Source organism: Tenrec ecaudatus, chromosome 4, assembly GCF_050624435.1.
Source record: "Tenrec ecaudatus isolate mTenEca1 chromosome 4, mTenEca1.hap1, whole genome shotgun sequence".
NCBI lineage: Eukaryota > Metazoa > Chordata > Mammalia > Afrosoricida > Tenrecidae > Tenrec > Tenrec ecaudatus.
The window spans coordinates 169,495,558-169,516,411 of NC_134533.1; the positions used below are offsets into that span (position 1 = coordinate 169,495,558).

At 41.3% G+C, this 20,854-nt stretch overlaps 1 protein-coding gene across 2 annotated transcripts in view; it reads left to right on the top strand.

Moving 5' to 3' along the window:
- PRKCI (protein kinase C iota) overlaps positions 1-20,854 on the top strand; it is a 79,590-nt gene that overhangs the window by 51,440 nt on the left and 7,296 nt on the right. For both annotated transcript variants that reach the window (XM_075547019.1, XM_075547020.1), the window contains exons 9-17: positions 1,483-1,659; positions 2,043-2,140; positions 2,993-3,079; positions 4,370-4,505; positions 7,473-7,560; positions 8,594-8,719; positions 9,948-10,027; positions 11,694-11,783; positions 12,150-12,265. In XM_075547019.1, coding sequence (XP_075403134.1) covers positions 1,483-1,659; positions 2,043-2,140; positions 2,993-3,079; positions 4,370-4,505; positions 7,473-7,560; positions 8,594-8,719; positions 9,948-10,027; positions 11,694-11,783; positions 12,150-12,265 — 998 coding nt within the window. The remainder of the gene's footprint in view (positions 1-1,482; positions 1,660-2,042; positions 2,141-2,992; positions 3,080-4,369; positions 4,506-7,472; positions 7,561-8,593; positions 8,720-9,947; positions 10,028-11,693; positions 11,784-12,149; positions 12,266-20,854) is intronic.

Genomic DNA, 20,854 nt, shown 5'->3' on the forward strand with positions numbered 1-20,854 from the left:
AAGTCAGTTAGAAGTGGCGTTCTAATTGGGGAGTTCATGTCAGAGTGACCTTTCCTGCTCTCTTAAACTTTTCAAAAGTTTTAGAGTCCTTGCAGAAAGAACTTTAATTCTGAATTTAAATCTAGCACAATTTAAATAGATTGAAGACAGTTCGAAATGTCCAATTCTTCTTAGAATTTATTCACTTTACTTAAATTTTAAAATTTATCTACATAAAATCAATTATAAGTTGATAATTTATGAATTGATTCCTTCTTTATTCTTAATAATGATTGCTGTGTGCATTCTCTTCTTCATCAGTCTTGCCAGGCCAGGGAGTATTTATTAGTCTTTTCAAAGAATGAACTTTTAAAAAATTGTTAAAATATTTTGAGGGAGTTTTAAAAAGTTTGTGAAAGTATTTCATTATCTTTTAACTTTGTTTTTCCATGAGCTTTTTGAAAGCCCTTGTATACATAATACAGCATTTTCCATTTTAACTTTTTTAATTATTTAATTCAGTGACTAATTACATTCACCATACTGTACAGTCATCTGCACTGTTTTCTAAGTTTTTCATCCCTCCCTGAAGGAAAACCTGTTATCTGTTATGCAGTAATCCTTCCCCCTCCCAACCACCCTGCTAAAAACGTCTTGTTAGGAACTTTTGTCTCTATGCATTTTCCTATGCTAGATATTTCATTTTAGTGGGGCCAGATGGTGTGTATTTGATGTGTAGCTTACTTCTCTTTTAGTTGTGGTAAATGTACATGTAGCAAAGCATTTGCCCTATCAACAATTTTACAATCCTACCAGCCATCATTAAGGATTAGCATAGTGTTTTCAAAGTCCATCCGCATATAGTATATATTAGAACTTCATTTCCTTCATGGCTGAATTATTTTGTCTTTTCTATAAACATCCAGAAGTTACGTTTCCGGTTGTCAGTGTTGTGAGGTTGCATTTGTCCTCCACAAATGCCTTGGTCTTCTGTGGAAAATAACTTCCATTTGTTGAACTGTCTGTCCTTTGCTTGTTTTCTGTCTGTAACTTCTAAAAATTTCTCTGCATGTGTCCTCTCACTGACTGATTTCATGTTACGCTTCCAGCAGACTTCCATCTGGATGCCCATTGTGAATTCTAACTTAGCTTATTATCTAAGACCATCTCTGTCAATCATTCCCTACCCCTACACTTTCTTTTTCATACCAGCGCTGCGTACCACAGTCTCCCAGTCACTGAAAGTTTGTGTCATTATTTTTTTACTGAAGTATCTCCATTACCCACAGATTTTTTTTTTCTCCCTCCTCATTCTGATCACCACTGCTTTGCCCTAAACTCACAAACTTTTCCTGCCTCCGTATAGTTAGATTATACGGTCTGGAATGATGCAGAAGAAATCTTAAGAGCTCAAATCGGACAATATTTTAAAATCACAATAGGTGTAATATGCAGCTTGTGGGGTTCTTCCAAGCACAACTCTGCTATCAATATTCTCAACAGGCAATGAACACCAGGGAAAGTGGCAAAGCGTCGTCCAGTTTAGGACTTCAGGATTTTGATTTGCTCCGGGTAATAGGAAGAGGAAGTTATGCCAAAGTACTACTGGTTCGATTGAAAAAAACAGATCGTATTTATGCAATGAAAGTTGTGAAAAAAGAGCTTGTCAATGACGATGAGGTAAGCACAGCGATGTGTTACGACAGCTAAACTCGGTCTGTCTTCCATGCCCAGGCTTTATTGTTTTAGTGTCTGTTTTTAAAGATGTGCTTCAAAACACTATAAGAGGTAATTATTATATCTTATTTTGTTTTTATAACTTTTAAAATAAAAAATCAAACCATATCAGGAGAAAGTATGCTTGAGCTGTGTGAGATTTTTCTAGAGTGCTTCGATGTATTAGAAATGGCAGTGCTGTGTGTGTGTGTGTCGTGGTTAGCAGTTGGTTGGTATTAACCTAGTTGGTAATACTTACGGGATGATTCAGTTGCTAAGAACACATTCATTAGACTTGACGCGATCATTTCAGTTAGATAGCGCTTATTTCTCCTTTTTTAAAATAGGATATTGACTGGGTGCAGACCGAAAAGCACGTTTTTGAGCAGGCATCCAATCATCCTTTCCTTGTTGGGCTACATTCTTGCTTTCAGACGGAAAGCAGGTAAGATGGAAGCACAGCGGTACGATTACAGGACTTTGCGCATCGGTATATATAGTCCTCTAAGAGAACCCTTTCTGCTGTGGAGTAGAAGTCATGGAGAGAGACCCACAGGACTGTATAACTTCCTGCGCCTCATGCTCCAGTCAGTGATCGCCATTAAACATGGATAAGCATCAGGAAATGACTTGCTTTAGGCAGCAATAAAATGTAGCCAGACCATGATTATGACAATAGCATTGTAGTCTTTAAAGTAACCTGGGGTTTTGTTTTAGGATTTATGGTTTCTCTGGAGTTTCACTGCAGTGGCACGGTGGGTTATGAGTAGGGCCGGGAACCACAAGGTCAGCAGTTTGAACCAAACCCCAGGAGAAAGATGAGTCTTCCTGCTCCTGTGGACATTTACAGCCTCAAAAGCCCGCGGGGCAGTTCTACTCTGGCCTTAGGGCCAGTCGCTATGCGCCAGAATGGACTCCGTAGCAGTGAGAGTTTTTGAGTTTAACTGAGGTGGGGAGGAAGGAGCTTAAAACTTCTTTGTCTTAGGCCACAGTGGACAATTGTTTATCTTGTAAATGCTAACATGGGGGTGAGAGAGTGGTTGTGGTGTGCAAGCAGTACGACTTTAGAATAGAGATAGAAGCTACAGAATCTGTGTCACATGGGTTTGCTTTTCCCAGTGGCTAAGATTAAACAGCTTCCTATCCCACCCTTTTTGTTTCTTCCCGATTTCCGCCATGCTCAATGAGCATATAGAATGCTCTCTGTCGTGGCTGATTTCTGAAGGGGTTAAATTTGCAAGTTGATGCTACCTTATTTGCGGACTCTTGGCTTCATGGGTTCTCTCTTGTGCTTTAGGTTGTTCTTTGTTATAGAATATGTAAATGGAGGAGATTTAATGTTTCATATGCAGCGACAAAGAAAACTTCCTGAAGAACATGCCAGGTAAACGGTTTTTTTGTTGCTGATTTGCTTGTCTTGGATTGAGGGGGACGACTTTATTTGTCAGTGGTTAAAGACAGTAGATATTTATTTTTATATGAGTTAAATTTTTCTAAGTAAGTGGAGATTGAGCTACAAGGTAACTTTAGAATGCAGTGCATGCTGTATTATAGATTCAGGATCCCTGGTGCACTGTCAGATAAGCATTGGACTGCCAGCTGTGAAGTTGGTGGTTCAAGCCCATCAGGCACTTGAGAGAGGAGGATGAGGCTTTCCACTCCTGTAGTGGTTTACAGCCTCAGAAACCCTCAGAAGTGACTTAAGGGCAGTGGGTTTGACTTTTATTATAGATTAATAATTGTTACACTATGTGTTGTGATAGTACCTTTGAATCTCATAAATGTGTATAAACCTCACTCATCAAATCCCAAACTTAAAATTTTTTTTCTGTTTAATTATATTCATTGTTTATTTCTCAAACGATTCCCATTCACAGCAAACAGACAGATGATATTTTGAATCAAGAACTTAGCCAGTGCTTGGTCCTGCTTTGTTAGTTGGCTTGGGTGGTGGTGGGGGGGGGGGGGTATCGGAGTGGCTTGTTTTCACTCTGTTAAATCGCCCATGCTGGGTTACCCTCTTTGCTTTTCCAGGAACCAAAGCACAGACTAGAGGCTGACGCTCCCTGGTCATAGAATTAATTAGCTAGGCGGTGTGCATATGTCCCTCCTTGGTAACAAGTCAGCAAAGTGTTCCTAAAATGTTAAAAAAAAAATTCATTGGCATTTTAATTTGTACACTTTATAGCAAGGTTAACATTTTCTATAATTTTGTTCAGTTTCCTTTTTATTAGGGCAAAATTCCTGGTTATCAACTAGTAAGCTAGTGACAGTTTTTAAAAGTTCTTTCTTTAATATTAAATTTTACAAGTACCTCCTTTTAATTCCTTTTCTAAAATCATAGTGTGAAATTTATAGCTTGAGTAATCAACTTTTAGGGTTTTTTCTATTCCAAACCTGCCAGTGGTTCTTAGCCTTTTGGGGGGTGGGGCAGGGGGTTTCATTGGTCCTTCCTGGAAGTGTTGAAAGCGGTGGAAACTTCTGTAAAACGTCCATATGACCTTGGTCTCATTGGAGGAGTATGGACTAGCTAAAGTCCATCTAAGGATTCTAAATTTAAAAACCCTATTTGAGACTTTGAAGTTGTTAACTTTATGGGTAGAACTTAAGTTCCTTGTCTTAACAACTCCCTACAATTTAAATGTTTGAATTAGAAAATGTCTTTTATTTTTAGATTTTACTCTGCAGAAATCAGTCTAGCATTGAATTATCTTCATGAAAGAGGAATAATTTATAGAGATTTGAAATTGGACAATGTATTACTGGACTCTGAAGGACACATTAAACTCACTGACTATGGCATGTGTAAGGTGAGGGAAAAGATCTCTAATTATTAAAAAGGTTTTCTATTCAGTACTTGATAAAATTGCTTCATGTGTAAAGATGAGGAACTGCTTGGTTTGAGATACTTTTTGGAATGCTTACATGAAGGCAAATGTGCTATTTTCTTCAGCATTTTCTCAGTTTCCTGTCTTCTGTGAATGTTAAATAGGCCATTCCAAACCTATTGCAGTTAAGTCGGTTCTGACTTATAAATGATAGTTTCCAAGGCTGTAAATCTTTATTAGAACCTCATCTTTACTCCTATGTAGCGGGTAGTGGCTTTGAACTACCGACCTTGTGGTTAGCAGTCCAATGCTTACCTGACAGAGTTAATTTCTTCTTGTTCTCTGTAACTTTTTTTTAAATTGTAAAAGTATATGTAACAAACAACATTTGCCAATTCGAGGTGATTTTCTGTTTTGAAAGTGGTAACACTATTGGGGGGGGGGTGGAAATAGAAGTTGCCTGCGATTCCCACCTCTTTAACACAACTACTTGCATATCACCTTTTAGTTTTGCTATTTAATGACTCTTTAAATAGTGCATTCAGGGTTTTCCTATGAGTGCTATCATAAAAATGATTTCAAATTTAAATATGTGCACTAGAATAAAATAAGAATTTTAGTTGCTTTCAGAAAGATATGTCTTTATTTCTGATCTATTTTATGACAGTGTTTTATCTAAAAGTCTGTCCTTTATGCACAAAATGTATAGAAAATGACTTTTCCTTGTCAAAGTACAAGGTATAAAATTAACCTCACACAGGCAGTAGCATGGCAGCGAGCACACTGAAGTGTGAACTGCCTTCCTCCTGCGGGACGTGTCAGTTCCAGAACCGGGCTGGAGGTGATTTAAACACTAATGTTGTCATTGAGTCCGGCTAATAGTATTTTCAAAATAACCTCCAATAACTGCAATAATATATTCAGCATATATTAGAAAATAAAATCTTGAGCTACTTTTGCATCTATGTATGAAACTTAGTCCTTTTCCTAATGATAGGCTTTACAGGTTCCTATGTCACTTTTAGTTACGGAGCTGTTAGCACATTAACCCTGAGAACTCATCTCTCACATTTGTGTCTCCTTTTGTTCTGTTCATTTTTGTCCGGTAGATTTTCTTTCCCTTTTCAAAAGGGGGGGGGATGATAATAAAGAATTCAGACAGTTCTCAAGAGAAAATGTGTTGTTGCTCTTAGATGCTGTGAAACTGATTCTGTCTCTTGGCATCCCCATACGTGCCAACCAGGGCTGCTCCTTAGAGTTTTCTAGGGCATGACCTTTCAGAATCAGATTCCCAGTCTTGTCTTTTGAGGGACTGCTAGGTGGCTTCAAACCACCAACCTATCAGATGGTAGTTAAACACTTACTGGACTACCCAGGGACTTGAGAATATAAAACTGAAAATACAAGGAAGGTTAACTTTATTGTATAGTGTAAAACAGTGAGAGGTTTTTTGGGTGCCAGATCATCGGTTTTAAGTAGTTTTAAAATAGTCTGTATTTATAAGAGTTTAATGAAAAGTATGTTCTCATATGTTAGGTTTAAAAATTCTTAGATCCTTTTGAAAGGCACTTTGGTGGAATGTGTCAGGAACTTTAAAAATGGCTGTATCCTTTGGTCTAGTAATTCTGTCTTTGGGCTATTCCACCAAAGTGCTTTTCAAAGACTAGAATTGTCTATGTAGGTAGATAGCATTTATTTTGCTTAATTTTCTGTATTGTCTTGTTACTGTAATGAGCAATGGGTGTTGCATTTCTTAAATAAAGTAATTTAATAATGCTAAAAATAATGGAAAGGTTTTCTTTTCCTTTACCCAAGAGGATTTGAGGATCCTGTTTTCATTGGCAGATATTATTGGAGAAAAGTTAGTGTTTAAAAATGTTGGCATATTACATTTTCATTCTGTATGGAAACTGACACCCAACCTTGTTAAAATCTTTGCTGTGTAAGCTCAGTGGTATCATTTGGTAGATCTTTAAACTGGGTGTCCTGCCTATGTCTCGTTCTGTCTTTCTCTTTCTCCAGAGTCTGCATAGTTTTATTAGTGGGTAAAGGCATAAGGTTAGAAGCTCTTTCCAGAGACATGACGTTACTAATAGTCATTTGTGCCTTCTCTCACCCTGTGATGTTAAGATACATGAGAAATTCATTCCTCAAGGTGTGAATGCCTTCCATGGTCTAACTCAAGCCAATGAAACTTAAACTTACATGATGTCTGAAAATGTTTAATGTCATGAAAATTAGAAATGCATTTCTTTGCCTTGTAATAGTTCCTTGTGCAATCTGAAAACATGAAAATACTCCTTGTTTCCCCAGAAATACTTCCTGCAGCTTGGTTTCTTCAGGTTCTCACCTAGATGCACATGGGGCAATGGGAAAACCATGGCTCGAGGCAGGAGCCCCTTAGTCCTCAAAGCAACATCCTTGCTTTTCAACACTGTAAAGAGGGCTTGTGCAGCAGGGTACCTAATCTAATGCAGTGCTTCTTTTGATTGCTTGACTGCCGCTTTCATGAGAATTGATTGTGGATCCAAAGACCAAAGCCTTGACCTGTAGTTGTTAACGACACAAACCCAAAGCTCCTGTGTGTGATAGTGAAGATTAGAAGGAACTTATAATGCCAGAGGTGGTTTTGTTAAGAAGGGCTTAAGATGATTCTTTTCTTAAGGAAGTATGATTTGTTTTGCTCATATAATTTAAAATTTCACATTAAAGTTTAATTAAAATAAATTATTTTAAATCTGCTCTTTTTTTAATTGAATTGACCTTTCTGACACGATTGAGACTAGGTTTTCTTTAAGTAATTTAGTGGTGATCTAGATTTTATTAATAAACACACTTGTACTCGTAATACAGTATTTTAAGCTTGCTATCTTACCTGTAGTGTCTGATCTAAAAAGAGAAATTTGGATCTTAATTTTTTTTCCCCATTTCTTTTCCTTTTTTTAAAAGGAAGGACTACGGCCAGGAGATACAACAAGCACTTTCTGTGGTACTCCTAATTACATTGCTCCAGAAATTTTAAGAGGAGAAGATTATGGTAATAACTACAGACGTGGCGTTTTAGTTGTGTGCTGAATGGGTGATTGAATGTGGTACCAGTTGCATTAGAATACACTATTTTAACATTGATCCTTGTTTAAAAATTTTGGGGATGCTCTTAAAACATAAGTGAAGACCCCACATCACTCCTGAGCTCTGAAATTAGACACAATGGCTCCTTGGCATTCTTTGGTGGTAGAATTTTAAGTAATTTATTAGTGAAAATAATGAAAGACTGTCAGGCATTGTTCTAAGCAGCTTGCATATATTAATAATCCTGTGAGGTAAGCACAGCTAGCTCCTATTGTACAGATGACGAAACAGAGGCACGGGAGTGTAAATAACTTGCCCAAGGACCTAGCACTGGAAAGTGGCAGAGCAGAGGTTCAAACCTCAGCGATGTGACTACAGAGGCCTGAACTTCTGGGCGATTGCTCAGATTTTGTTCTGCTAATTTTTGTGTGGAGTGGCATTGCTTGGGCAGACACATCGACTTTAATGAAAGTCACCTCAGGCCCTCGTCACCACCGTTCAATGTCCTGGGTGGTTTCCCTGGAGTCTGAAGGATGGAGCAAAGACTCCCTGCTTGTCAGAAACCAGAAGATGTACTGTATTTGTCTTAATAAACTGTTTGACTCCTTGGATTTTGACACTTCGATTTTAGAAGAAGATATGTTCCTACTGACCGATGGTCACAATGTGATGCCAGGGCCCAAGGGAAGCTATTCTCAAATTCAATGACTGGAATCACAGCTTCAACACATAAAAATTAACTGTAGGAATGAACCTGAAATTACAGACATGTTTGGAAAAAGATACTTCTGTTTTACCCAGAAGTTATATTTTTGGTCCCTGTTTTTGTTGATACGTGAAGTACTTCCGAATACCTCCTTTGTTCTAATGTTCATGGGGTTTGCTTGTTCATTATGCTTTCTATTATTATTGTCATCATTGTGTGATACATTGAATCTCACATTACTGACTTTCAAGAATGCAGGTGGATAATTTCGGTTTCTTTCAAATTTCTGAAGGTTTCAGTGTCGACTGGTGGGCTCTGGGAGTGCTCATGTTTGAGATGATGGCAGGCAGGTCTCCCTTCGATATTGTTGGGAGTTCTGATAACCCCGATCAAAACACAGAGGACTATCTCTTCCAAGGTAGGTAACCTGCAGTGTTTTCTAAGTGTTCTTTATAATAAGGTATTCTAGAGCGCAAGTGTGATTGGTGTAGATCAATACTTTGAGAAGGTAAAAGAATCATCTATACAATACACTCCATCTAGAATATATACTTACTGTGTCAGATGTTGACTCGTTTTGTTGTTGTTATTAGATCCTTTCTATTTTTGTAGTTTCAGTCTCACCTGCCAGGTACCTTCTTAGTCAATGACTATCACTACTGCTACTACCAACCACAAAGCGGTTTCTTCAGACTGTGTACCACAAGGAGCTTGGAGGAGTGAATCCTTGATTAGAGAGGGCGACCTTAAATAGGATGAGGGAAAGTGGAGCACCAATAAGATGAAAGGGGTCAGCGGGTGAAAACATTTCATAGTCGGAAACAAAGAATTGAAGAGAGTAGAAACAGGCAGACAAGCACAGGATCCCCTATTGTACAGTTCAGAGAAATGCTATGGTTATTTGTCATAAAATTCTACACTTGTAATAATAATAGCCGTCAGAGGATCTGACTGTAGACTGAATTTAATAGGTTACTCAAATGGCCAGGGAATATGTGGAAAGATGTTCAACCTCCTAGCAATTAGTAACTCATGACCAGATGCCAGAGTTGATTCTGACCAATAGCAGCCCCATGTGTGTCAGACTAGAACTGCGCCAGGAGACTTTCCGGGCGAATGTCTTCAGAAGTAGATTGCCAGACCACCTTCTTCCTGGACTTGAATTAAAGGTGTGCACATTAAACCACGGGTGAGACGTGTAGCAGAGAGTGTAGTGTGATAATGCCATTGTTGGTGAGGCTGTGGAGCACTGGGTGAGCCACAGGCTGCTAGTAGCAATGAAGTATGGCATAGCGCCTTTGGAGAGTAATTTGATGATGCTCAGTAAGACATGATATTATATAGTACATGTAATAGTTCATACCAAGGACAGCCCTATACAGTAGGCGTAATTTTTATCCAGTTTTTATAGATGAGGAAACAGAAACAGAGTAGCATAGTCAAAGAATAAAACATGCACGAAAATGAGTTTTAAAATCCCAGAGTAGAGATTGTCTGCACTAAGCAAGAGCGGGAGAGGGAAGAAGCCTGGAAAGGTATATGGCGGACTGGTTATATAGGTGACGTCTGTGCTAAATGCCTGGAATGTTTTATAAGATCAACGTCATGCTAAAGTTAAATGTCATCCCCTAATTTTATCTTCGTAGTGATTTTGGAAAAACAAATCCGCATACCACGCTCTCTGTCTGTGAAAGCTGCAAGTGTCCTGAAGAGCTTTCTCAACAAGGTACAGCTGGTGTCTCTCTGTCCCTGTGCCTGGGGCTGGTAAACGGACCGGTCCCGGCGGCTTACAATGCCTAAACTGCACATTAATTCACTTGTTCCAGTAGATCTGGAAGTTGGCTCCTAACTGAAAAGGAATTGGCAGCATTCAATGCTGGGATGCACTATATTGTCTGCTCTGCCCATACACTTTGTCCCTACCTTAAGGTGGCCAGACAGCCACTTTTGGTGGGACAGTCCCAATTTCTAACAATTTTTCCTGTGTCCCGCAGCATTTTAAGAAGTCCCAATTTTTTGAAAGAATGCACGACAAGCTAGGGTATGCGGTTTTCGGCTGCCATGCAGCTATTTCGCCAGGATATGGTTTTATCAATGGTGTCCCGCTTTACCAGTGTGAAAATCTGGTCACCTTACCTAGCTATATAGTACATACAGTGGCTTTATATAAATGATAATCATCATGTATTCAATTAGGGAAAAACTGGATATTTGCAGGTAAGCACGTTATACTTTTGTTGTCATCAAATTGGTTCCAACCTATAACAACCCTGTGGATAATAGAACAAAACACTGCATGGTCCTACGCCATCCTCACAGTTGTTGCTGTATTTTTGAAATAATTGTTGCCATGTAATTCTTTGGCTTTTTGTCCATAGAGTGTGTTCAGTATCCTATATTAGCACTGGTGGCCTAGTGGGGTAGGCGCTGGTCTGCTAACCCACACGGTCAGCGGTTTGAATCCGCCAGCTGTTCCTCAGGAGAAAGGCGTGGCCTTCTACTCCTCTACATAGTCACAGCCTTAGAAGCCCCCAGGGCCAGTTCTGTCTGATCCTGCAGGCGTGTTACGAGTCGGAATTTACTCGATGGCAGTGAGTTTTTGAGAGCTTTCCTATCATACTGGTAATTAGAGAGGATTCAAAAGAAATGAGATGTTCTCTTTGGCTCTTAAAAATATCTCGGATCACGATGTTGTCAGTCATAAGTCTTACTTTAAATACATGGCAGAATAGAAGGAAAGTTGATGCATATGCATCTCCTAAGGTAAATGGATAGGATAATGATACATTTTAGTTAAATTCGCCGTTGAAACTTGTTTGAAATGAATAGTTTATAAGAGGAGATTTAAACCTGAGGCCTAGTCTTTAACACATTGAAATGTGAAGATTAGAGGTGTTAATATGCAAAATGCGATGCCCTTATCAGAAAGAACATGGCTTTGATCTTCACAGTAATGAATAAACCAGCATGTTTCCAAAATTGCAGTCCTTTCTCCGGTTAGCTAGAGTTGCTTCGTTGGTGGAGCCTTGGCTTTAAAACTTGAACTGAGAGCAAAATTGTGTTGCTCCTGAGGGGTTGCCGATTTCGGCTATCACTGTGACCCAGGCCAAAGAAACAGCCAATGCTGCTCGAATGGCTCTCCCCTTTCCCATCAGGGAGCGGGGACACTCTCCACTGAGATTACACCATCTGTGAAGAGAGCCACAAGGAAATCTTACTGGTCCAAATATTCAGATCATCAGTTGGTGCTAGTCTTACCCAGCTGATTTCAAAGTAGACTCTTCTGGCCTGGAGACTAAATGTATCATTTAGTACACCCAAAACATGGGTCATAAAGTTTTGTTGTAAGCATAATATCCATCCAATTCTTGAACCATTTCTTTCTACCACAGGATCCCAAAGAACGACTGGGTTGTCATCCTCAAACAGGATTTGCTGATATTCAGGGACACCCGTTCTTCCGAAATGTTGATTGGGATATGGTATGTCAACGTCAGTTGTTTGCTTTCCCAGATTACATTGTTATCTTGAGCCGGTACATGCCATGTTTAATGAATGTTATAAAACAAATATAAAGCCATGCTAAAGTGCTTTGGAAATAACTTTTAAAACATGTGAACAGAGAAGCTTAGAATATTAATGTAATGGAGTAGGTCGTAATATTAATGAGGCCTGTGCCAGTGTTCGGATTTGTAAATTATGCCCTGTGTTTTTTACAGTGTAGAATCATACCTGTGAATTCACTTTTGACTCAGTAAGACTGGGAAATACCTGAGGACAGAGGGGGAAGGTAAAGGCAGTTTTGCTAAGAATGTAGATTTGAGCTGTCATCCTATATGTCTTTTTAGATGGAGCAAAAGCAGGTGGTACCTCCTTTTAAACCAAATATTTCTGGGGAATTTGGTTTGGACAACTTTGATTCTCAGTTCACTAATGAACCTGTCCAGCTCACTCCAGATGATGAGTAAGTAATTTTATACGTGGAAATACATTTGGAAAAGTTTTGAAACTTCCATTTTTAGTGGTTATGTACAGTATTATCAAATAGTAATGTAATCACTTATAGCCCAGCCATTAAGTTACTGGATACTTGAATCTATTCTGCTGTATTTGATAATAACAACTGCCATGTATCTCCCACTGTGCTTTACATACATGTATGACGGCTAATGCTTAACAACAACCTTACCAAGGTGGTAGTAGGGCCTTCCTTTTACGGAGGAAAGCAAGGCTCAGAGAGGGCAGGGCATGTGCACAGCTATGCAGGTGGCAGTCAGGATTCAAACCCAAGTGTGACTAAGGTCGGTGCTCTGCCCCTGTGCTGCCCACTTTCCCGTTTTGGCAATGGCCGTCTTTGTCTGAGCATCTGAGTTTTACCTTAAGACGTTCTAGAAGCTCTCTGCTCCTCCTCGTGCGACAGACAGCCGCCTCTCCCGTTCCCGTGCAGTCCCAGCCGCAACTCCGAGACACGATGGTGAAGGGAGTGAACGGATTGGCTGCATTGGGCGCCTGGTCACCAGGGCTTCTTTCACTTCTGGCAAAGTGGAGATTGTTGCATTCAGTGACCCCTTCATTGATCTGAACTACATGGTCTGCATGTTCAGTATGAATCCACCCCCGGCAAGTTCAACGGCACCGTCAAGACTGAGAACGGGAAGCTTAGCATCAATGGGAAGGCCATTTCCATCTTCCAGGACCGAGATCCTGCCAACATCAGGTGGGGTGAGGCCGGTGCCGAGTATGTCGTGGAGTCCACCGGTGTCTTCACCACCATGGAGAAGGCTGGGGCTCACGTGAAGGGCGGTGCCCAAAGGGTGGTCATCTCTGCCCCTTCTCCCGATGCCCCCATGTTTGTGATGGGCGTGAGCTACGAGATGTATGACAAGTCCTTCAAGATTGTCAGCAATGCCTCCTGCACCACCAACTGCTTGGCCCCCCCGGCCAAGGTCATCCATGATGATTTTGGCACCGTGGAAGGACTCATGACCACAGTCCATGCCATCACTGCCAACCAGAAGACCGTGGACGGCCCCTCTGGGAAACTCTGGCGTGATGGTCATGGGGCTGCCCAGAACATCATCCCTGCATCTACTGGCGCTGCCAAGGCTGTGGGCAAGGTTATCCCGGAGCTGAATGGGAAACTGACTGGCATGGCCTTCTGTGTCCCCACCCCCAATGTGTCCGTCGTGGATCTCACCTGCCGTCTGGAGAAAGCTGCCAAGGACGATGACATCAAGAAGGTGGTGAAGCAGGCAGCCGATGGTCCCTAAAGGGCATTCTGCGTTACCCTGAGGACCAGGTTTCCTCTTGTGACCTCAAAATTGACCCCCACTCTTCCACCTTTGATGCTGGGGCTGGCACTGCCCTCAATGACCCTTTGTCAAGCTCATTTCCTGGCATGACAATCAATTGGCTACAGCAACAAGGTGGTGAACCTCATGGTCCACATGGCCTCCAAAGAGTAAGAACCCCCCTGGACCAGCGGCCCCAGCAACAGCACTGGTGGAAGAGAGGCCCTCAGCTGCTGGGGAGTCTGCCCCCAATTCAATCCCCCAACATACTGAGAATATAACATCCAGACCCCCTGAAGGGGCTTAGAGAACCCGACCTTGTCATGTACCATCAATAAAGTACACTGTACCCAGCCCCAAAAAAAGACATTCTAGAAAGAGAATTGGGCCAAAGAGTTTAAGAGCTCTTAATATGTAATGGCAAATTCTTTCTCAAAAGATGACCTCAGTTTATCAATTGATGTCAGCAAGCAGTGATCTGAGAAAAAGTGCTCATTTGACAGCTTTAAATACTACAGGTTAGAGTTTGGAGGTATTTTGAGCAGATGCCTGTCACTGCAGATATGCACTCTCAGGTCTCAAAAGGGACCCCGTTAAGCAGTTATTTTACTTATATCTTGTTCATTCTTACCCACAGCACCTATTCCAAAATGCTTCAGTGTGTTAGAAACCTTCAATACTGCTGGCTCCCATCATTCCTGATGGGTTAGCATGTCTTTAACTTCACTACAGGAATTAAGACCTCTCTAGTTTGAACTTTTTGCTTCTCTTTTTTTAAAAAATAATTTTATTGGGGGCTCTTGCAACTCTTACCACCATCCATACATACATCCCTTGTGTCATCAATTTTGTACATTTGTTTCCATCATCATTCTCAAAACATTTGCTTTCTACTAGAGCCCTTGGTATCAGCTCCTCATTTTTCCTCTCCCTCCACGCCCCTTCCCATGAACGTTTGATAATTTATAAATTATTGTCATGTCTTACACTGTCCAACGTCTCCCTTCACCCAATTTTCTGTTGTCCATCCCCCGCAGGAGGGGGTTATATGTAGATTCTTGTAATTGGTTCCCCCTTTCTACCTTACCTTCCCTCCACTACCGCACTACTCCCTACCCCCATTATCGCCTCTCTCACCACTGGTCCTGAGGGGTTCATCTGTCCTGGATTCCCTGTGTTTCCAGTTCCTATCTGTACCAGTGTACATCCTCTGGTCTAGCCAGATTTGTAAGGTAGAATTGGAATCATGATAGTGGGAAGGAGGATGCATTTAAGAACTAGAGGAAAGTTGTATGCTTCATCGTTACTACACTGCACTCTGACTGGCTCGTCTCCTCCCCACGACCCTTCTGTAAGGCGATGTCCAGTTGCCTACAGATGGGCTTTGGGTCCCCACTCTGCTCTCCCCCTCATTCACAATGATATGATTTTTTGTTCTTTGATGCCTGATCCCTGATCCCATCAACACTTCATGATCACACAGGATGGTATGCTTCTTCCATGTGAGCTTTGCTTCTGAGCTATATGACCGTTTGTTAATCTTCAAGCCTTTAAGACCCCAAATGCTATATCTTTTCATACCTGACCACCATCAGCTTTCTTCACCACATTTGCTTATGCATCCACTCTGTCTTCAGTGATTGTGTTAGGAAGGTGAGCTTCATGGAATGCCAGTGTAATAGAAGAAAGTGTCCTTACACTGAAGGATTACTTGAGTAGAGGCCCCGTGTCCATCTGCTACATTAATACTAAACCTATAAATACATGTACATAGATCTATTTCATCATCATCATGTATAAATATATTTACATATGTACATGCCTTGTGTTTAGACTTCTATAAGTGCCCTTTGCCTCCTAGTTCTTTCTTCTATTTCCTTTTACTTTCCTCTTGTCCCACTATCATGCTCAGCCTTCATTTGGGTTTCAGTAATTCCTCTCAGTACATTGCCCTTGATCAAGCCCTACCAGACCTCTTACACCCTCCTTGTCACCAGTTTTGGCTCACTTGTTGTTCCCTTGTCTCTGGGTTTGTTAACAACACTTTCTTTCCCCCATGTCCCCCAGGAACCGTTGGTCCTGTTGTTTTCTCCTCCAGATTGTTTATCTTGCTTATCTAGCTAGACTTGCAGAGATAACATGCACAAAATAAGACAGAGCAAAGCAAAGCAACAAAAGAAAAAACAACAAAAAAATGACGCCCCCCCCCCAAAAAAAGAGGAAAGCCTATAAATAGTTCAAGGTCTGTTTGTTGACCTTTAGGAGTGTTTTCCAGTAGAGTCTGATGGGGAGCCTCGCCCTGGCTCCAAAGTCTATTTTTGGTATTCCCTGGGGACTTCCTTTCTCTGTTCCCCTTGCTGTTCTGTTGAATGCCCTTAGTGTTTTGCCTCGGTATGGTGGGGTCAGATTGGGCTCAGTTTCCACACTGTGTCTCCAATGTTGTCCCTGTAGGGCTATGGGTCAATGAGGGATGTAGTGTTTCGTAGTGGGGCAGGCCATGTGGTCCTCTGTGCATTGACTGCCCTGAGCAGGGATATTGTCCTCAGGGCTTGGTGGGCCAGGAAGTGCTCCACTCTCTTCCACACCCATCATTTGCTCCCATGTACTCTGATCAGACATGTTCCTCTCCCTGAGCTGTAGCTTCAGTGCTGTCCTTAGAAATAAATTCTTCTGGGGGGAGGGGCGGCTGTCCACGTAGTTGAGATTAGGCTCAGACCTCTACTGGCTCCCTGCTTCATGCCGGTATGTTGCATTGACATCTTGGAGCACCAGGTTGAAGTCTGGCCCCTCTTCCCCTGTGGAGATACAAACAATACCCTTGTTCCCTTTCTCTTTGCAGCCTTTGTCTTCTTCCTACTCATGGAAAAGTACTCCTGCCTGCCTGGGTTTGTTTCTGTAATTTCCTGAAGGGTTTCTTTGTGTCAGTTACTTCACTACTTTGCCTTCTCTAATCTCACTCTGCAGTCCCTTTCCTTCTGTCACAAGTATGCTCAGATATCTTTTTTTACATATATAAGACCATTTTATTGGGGGTTCTTTCAGCTTTTATAACAATCAACACATCACCTGTATCCAGCATATTTGGACATATGCTGCCATCATTATTATGTAAACGTTTACTTTCTATTTGACCCCTTGGCATCTAATCCATTTTTCTTTCTGTTTTTTTTTAAACCATTTTGTTAGGAGCTCATACAACTCTTATCACAATCCACACATACATCAATTGTGTAAAGCACATTTGTACATTCATTGCCCTCATCATTCTCAAAACGTTTGCTATCCACTTAAGTCCCTGGCATCAGCTCCTCATTTTCCCCTCCCTCCCTACTCCCCACTCCCTCATGAACCCTTGATAATTTATAAATTATTATTTTGTCATATTTTGCTCTGACTGACGTTTCCCTTCACCCACTTTTCTGTTGTCTGTCCCCCAGGGAGGAGGTTATATGTAGATCCTTGTAATCGGTTCCCACTTTCGACCCTCCCCTCCCAGTATTGCCACTCTTACCACTGGTTCTGAGGGGTTCATCTGTCTTGGATTCCCTGTTTCCAGTTCCTATCTGGTCAACCCAGATTTGTAAGGTAGAATTGAGATCATGTAGAGGGTAGGGAGTGGGAAAAGCATTTAGGAATTAGAGGAAAGTTGTATGTTTCATTATTTCTACACTGCACCCTGCCTTCCGTAAGGGATGTCCAGTTGCCTACAGATGGGCTTTGGGTCTCCACCCTGCACTCCCCCTCATTCGCAATGATAGGACTTTTTGTTCAGATGATGCCTGATACTTGATCCCTTCAACACCTCGTGATCGCACAGGCTAGTGTGCTTCTTCCATGTGGGCTTTGCTGCTTCTTAGCTAGATGGCTGCTTGTTTACCTTCAAGCCTCTTTTATCCTAATTTTGTCTATCTATTTTAGCACCTCCTTGACAACACATATTTTCTCATTTTTCTTTCATTTCTAGCTTTAAAAATTATTAGAATGTCAATGGTAAAAGGAAACTAAATAAGCAATATCCATATTATTTCTGGTATAGTGACTATGTACTCTTTTGCCCTCCCTCATGAACCCTTGATGAGTTATAGATTATTATTTCCATATCTTACATCATCCTTTGTTGCCCCCTTACCCACTTTTCCATTATCCATTGCCCTGGGGAAGGGGCTCTAGGTTGATCCTTATGATCTATTTCCCCTTTCTTCCCCTACCCTTCCCTAATCCTCCCGCTATGTCTACTGTCATTGTTGGCCCTTGAGGGGTTTATCTATCTTGGATTCCCTGTGTTGTGGGCTCTTAGCTGTAGCAGTGTGCATGTTCTGATCTAATCCAATTTGTGAGGTAGAATTGAGGTCATGCTAGTGGGGTGAGGGAAGCACCAAAGAACTAGAGGAAAGTTGTGTGTTTCATAGGTGCTATACTGCACCCTGACTGGCTCATCTCTTCCCTGTGACCCCTCTGAGGGGATGTCCAATTGTCTACAGATGTGCACTGGGTCTCCATGCCCCCTGTTATAAATCGGGCGACTCCTGTGAAAGGGTTATTCGACCATCAAAGGGGTTGCGACCCACAGGTTGAGAATCACTGGTCTAGGGTCTTAAAGCCTTGTAAACAGCCATCTAGCATGCAACTCTTTGTCTCTGCTTGGTTGAAGATAGAAGAATGAAAATTAAAGACTCATGGAATTGATTAGTTCAATGGACTAATAGACCACCCAAACATTAGACTCTACAATCCTGAGACCAGAAGAACCAGATGGTGCCTGCCTACCATTACTAACTGCTCTTATAGAGGTCACATTAGAAAGTCTGGATGGAATGGAGGAAATGTGGAACAGAGCTAAAAATCATAAGCCAGGCCTACTGGTCAAACTAAGAGACTGGTAGACCCCAAAGACTATAACCCTTAGTCACCTTTGTGTAGAAATGAATTCACTTCTATGTTAAGTTTTCAACCAAACAATTTGTCCTCTATCAGGAATGCTGGCATTATGGAGGTCCACATGCCTCTCCCATTGAGATCAAACGGGCAGCATTTACCCACTGACAGAATGTAGAAGGATTAGGAAGGAGGAAGAATGGGAACAGGAAAGAAAGTGTAATATTAGGTTGTTGGGATTCCTACAGTCAGTGATATGAATCAAGATGTGTCTGAATTATTGAATGAAAAATTGATCCACTCTGTAAACCTTCACCTAGTTTACAGTGCAAAGTTTTTAAAAAGTGAAAAGGAAAGAAAAACTGAATTAAAAGAAAAAATTGGGGGGTAGGGATCACAGAGTTCTTCTTAATTACATCTCGAAGTTTGAATGTTTTTCAGTTGTTTGAACTTGAGGAATCTGAAGCATGTTCCTCCCTTTTGGCTTGTAGATCTTTGTACATTTTGTCACACAACTTTTATTTTTCTTGATATTTTTGAGGCCCTTTGAAACCTTCCATGTTCTAGTCAGTGTTCAACTCTTTCAGGAGGGAGCATGTGATTAGGAACTGATGATATTTGAAGAAAAGTCCAAGCTGCACTGAAGGCATTTGCCAAAAAAAACAAAAGCAGGGACTCGGAATTGGCAGAATGCCCATGGTAATGTTTCAACAAGCAAATCTAACGTTGGAAGTGCTCGTTCATCTGTGTCAAGAAATTTAATGAAGCAGCTGGGAAAACCCACCCATAATATCAAGCTGATTCCAACTCAAGGGACCCTATATAGAGTTTCTGTAAATCTTTACAGGGGCAGTCTCATCTATCTCTTTATTTGTTCCTATCCCAAAGAGAGGTTATCCAACAAAATGTGGAAATTATTGATAACATCAGTTTCATATACAAGTAAAATTTTGCTAAAGATAAGTCAAAAAAGGTTTCATGGGACCCGTGGTCCCAGAGGGATTTGCAGGGGGTGGTGGGGAGGCAGGGAACAAGTAGGGAATTAAAATCAACAACGAGGAGGACATAGAGCTCCTGGGGGTGTTGGAACAACAGCATTCTAGTGGACAGCAATTGCTAAGAGGCAGAAGAAGGGCGAGAATGATGGTGGGGCAGGAGGAAGGTAAAAGGAAACAGGAAAGATCTAGGAAGCAAAACTATGGCTAGAGGTATAACCATAGGTGAGCACTTACGTAAGTATGTTAATTCATAAAAATATGTTAAAATTGACATATTTATATGTCTCTGCTCAAGCCTTGCCTCAACCCAAGACCACTTTGTTGCAACAACCTGGCATTCTGTGATGCTCGCCCTCCATCATGATTGCTGAAGACAAAATGGGTGCACAAGCAAATGTGAAGAAAACTGATGGTGTCCGGTTATCAAAAGATATAGAATCTGAGGTCAGAAAGGCATGAGGTTAAACGAGTGACCATCTAGCAGAGAGGCAACAAGCCCACATAAAAGAATCATACCAGCCTGTGCAATCATGAGGTGTTGATGGGATCAGGTAACAGGCATCAGAAGACTCAAAACAAACAAAAATATATTGAGAATGAGGGGGCCCAGAGCAGAGACTTGAAACCCATCAGTAGACAATGGGACATCCCCTCACAGAAGTGTCACAAGGAAGGAATGAGTCAAACAGAGTGCAGTATAGCTCCATTGAAACACCATATTCCTCTGGTTCCTTGAGGTTTCCTCATCCCCCCACCATCATGACCTCAGTTCTGGCTAGACCAGATCATATACACTGGTACAGATAAGCGCTCACGACACACAGAATCCAGGCCAGCTAATCCCTTCAGGAACATAAGTGGCCCTTAGTGAGACCAAGAGGGTAGGCAGAAGGTTGGGGAGGGGAGGGGGTGCGGCGAACCGATCAAAGGTGATCAACATAACCACATGCAAACACGCACCAGGGGGAAGAACAACAGAAACCGTGGAGGAAGGGAGACAGCGGTTGGTAAATAATCATTAATCGGGCTTGGGGGGAAGAGGAGCTGATACCAAGTGCTGAAATAGAAAGTAAATGTTTAGAAAATGATGGCAACATAGGTACAAATATGCTTGATACAACTGATGTATGGATTGTTACACGTGCCCCAATAAAGTGATCTTTTAAAAAAAAGAGGGGGTTGCACCCATACATCCACAGGGAGCTGTCAGAAATTCAAGCCAGATTCATTTGGCAACATGGCATGAGGGATATCATTGTGAATGTCAGATGGATCTTGGATGAAAGAATGTGAGAAAGGTATTATGTGAATCATAATAAATTATGAATAGCATTGTGAAAAATAAGAATTCTAGAACACATAGTTTGTGCTTACACAGAAGGTGTGGAG